This window comes from Hemibagrus wyckioides, linkage group LG29 (genome assembly GCF_019097595.1).
Source record: "Hemibagrus wyckioides isolate EC202008001 linkage group LG29, SWU_Hwy_1.0, whole genome shotgun sequence".
NCBI lineage: Eukaryota > Metazoa > Chordata > Actinopteri > Siluriformes > Bagridae > Hemibagrus > Hemibagrus wyckioides.
This window is the reverse complement of record NC_080738.1, coordinates 8027337-8029561: the sequence shown is the minus strand read 5'-3', so window position 1 is coordinate 8029561 and position 2225 is coordinate 8027337. Positions and strand designations below refer to the sequence as shown.

Below are 2225 nucleotides of genomic sequence, written 5' to 3'. Positions count from 1 at the left end.
ATCTAGCTATATGCATTTTTAAAGCTGTTTTGTGTTTTATTTTGTTTCTTAGGCACAGTCTAGCCGACATTGTGTTTTTGGGTGAATATACCAACACCATGAGTCCAGTAGCTGAAGCAATAAACATTCTACACGGAGAATCATGAACACAACATTAACACAAGATGGCTGCTCACTACATTGACCACCCTCATCCGCAGACTCGAGGAAACCTGAGCGTTTTTGAGATTTTGGAAGCCGCTAGTCGATGCTGTGCTAGATGGTCTGAAGAAACGATTTGGGGAAATGCTAACTGATCCAGAGTTGATTACAGCAGCCATACTTCAAAAAATTCAAAACACCCTGGATTAGTGCTGAAGACATGATCAAACTTGGTAAGAAAAAAATGAAATTAAATGTTACATGGTCACTTAAATAAAATAACACAAAACTTTTAACTTAAAAAGAAATACTTTTGAATAGTGAAGTGCTTTAACTTCAGTAAACATTTAGCTGCTCAGCTTTTACTTGTATTGGAGTAATGTTTGATCATGAATATATAGTTTGACTCAAGTAATAGAGTTGTGTACTTTGCCCACCTCTGTCTGTGACCCAGTAGGATAAGTGGTAAAGATGATGGATGGATGAATGGATGGATGGATAGATAAATAGATGGAGGATGGATGGATAGATAGATAAATAGATGGAGGATGAGTGGATGGATAGATAAATAGATGGAGGATGGATGGATGGACAGATAGATATATAGATGGAGGATGAGTGGATGGATAGATAAATAGATGGAGGATGGATAGATGGACAGATAGATAAATAGATGGAGGATGGATGGATAGATAAATAGATGGAGGATGGATGGATGGATGGACAGACATATAGATAAATTGATGGATGGATGGATGGATGGACGGATAGCTAAATGGATGGAGGATGGATGAATGGATGGACAGATAGATAAATAGATGGAGGATGGATGGATGGATAGATAAATAGATGGAGGATGGATGGACGGACAGATAGATAAATAGATGGAGGATGGATGAATGGATGGACAGATAGATAGATAAATAGATGGAGGATAGATGGATGGACAGATAGATAAATAGATGGAGAATGGATGGAGGATGGATAGACAGATAGATAAATAGATGGAGGATGGATGGATGGATGGATGGATGGACGGACAGATAAATAAAAAGATGGAGGATGGCTGGATGGATAGATAAATAGATGGAGGATGGATGGACAAATAGATAAATAGATGGAGGATGGATGGATGAATGAATGGATGGATGGATAGATAAATAGATGGAGGATGGATGGATGAGTGGATGGATAGATAAATAGATGGAGGATGGATGGATGGATGGATAGATAAATAGATGGAGGATGGATGGACAGATAGATAAATAGATGGAGGATGGATGGATGGACAGATAGATAAATAGATGGAGGATGGATGGATGGATGGATGGATAGATAAATAGATGGAGGATGGATGGATGAGTGGATGGATAGATAAATAGATGGAGGATGGATGGATGAGTGGATGGATAGATAAATAGATGGAGGATGGATGGATGAGTGGATGGATAGATAAATAGATGGAGGATGGATGGATGGATGGACAGATAGATAAATAGATGGAGGATGGATGGATGGATGGATAGATAAATAGATGGAGGATGGATGGATGGATGGATGGATAGATAAATAGGTGGAGGATGGATGAGTGGATGGATAGATAAATAGATGGAGGATGGATGGATGGATGGATAGATAAATAGATGGAGGATGGATGGATGGATGGATAGATAAATAGATGGAGGATGGATGGATGGATGGATGGATAGATAAATAGATGGAGGATGGATGGATGGATGGATAGATAAATAGATGGAGGATGGATGGATGGATGGATGGATAGATAAATAGATGGAGGATGGATGGATGGATGGATAGATACTTCATATCTGTATATATGTTGGGACAGTCACTTTCTCTTTTTCCATTGGAAACTGCAGTAGTTCTCAGGCTAAGTCTCTTTCTGGATCCAGTATTTATTTCATTTATTCTAGTTTTATTCTAAACTTCTCTCCACATTTCATCTCTGTGTTTATGTTCACACTCTGACACCAAGACACATTCCTAGTACTGTAAAGTGCTCTTTGCTGACCCGTTGCTGACCCGTTGCTGACCCGTTGCTGACACGTTGCTGACACGTTGCT

General features: G+C 39.2%; 1 protein-coding gene across 1 annotated transcript in view; it reads left to right on the top strand.

Annotated features, from left to right (window-relative positions):
* Positions 1–312: 312 nt before the first annotated feature.
* LOC131348891 (polyadenylate-binding protein 1-like) overlaps positions 313–2225 on the top strand; it is a 7704-nt gene continuing 5791 nt past the window's right edge. Inside the window, exon 1 of the mRNA XM_058384117.1 lies at positions 313–374. Within this exon, the coding sequence (XP_058240100.1) occupies positions 362–374 (13 nt within the window). The 5' untranslated portion in view covers positions 313–361. The remainder of the gene's footprint in view (positions 375–2225) is intronic.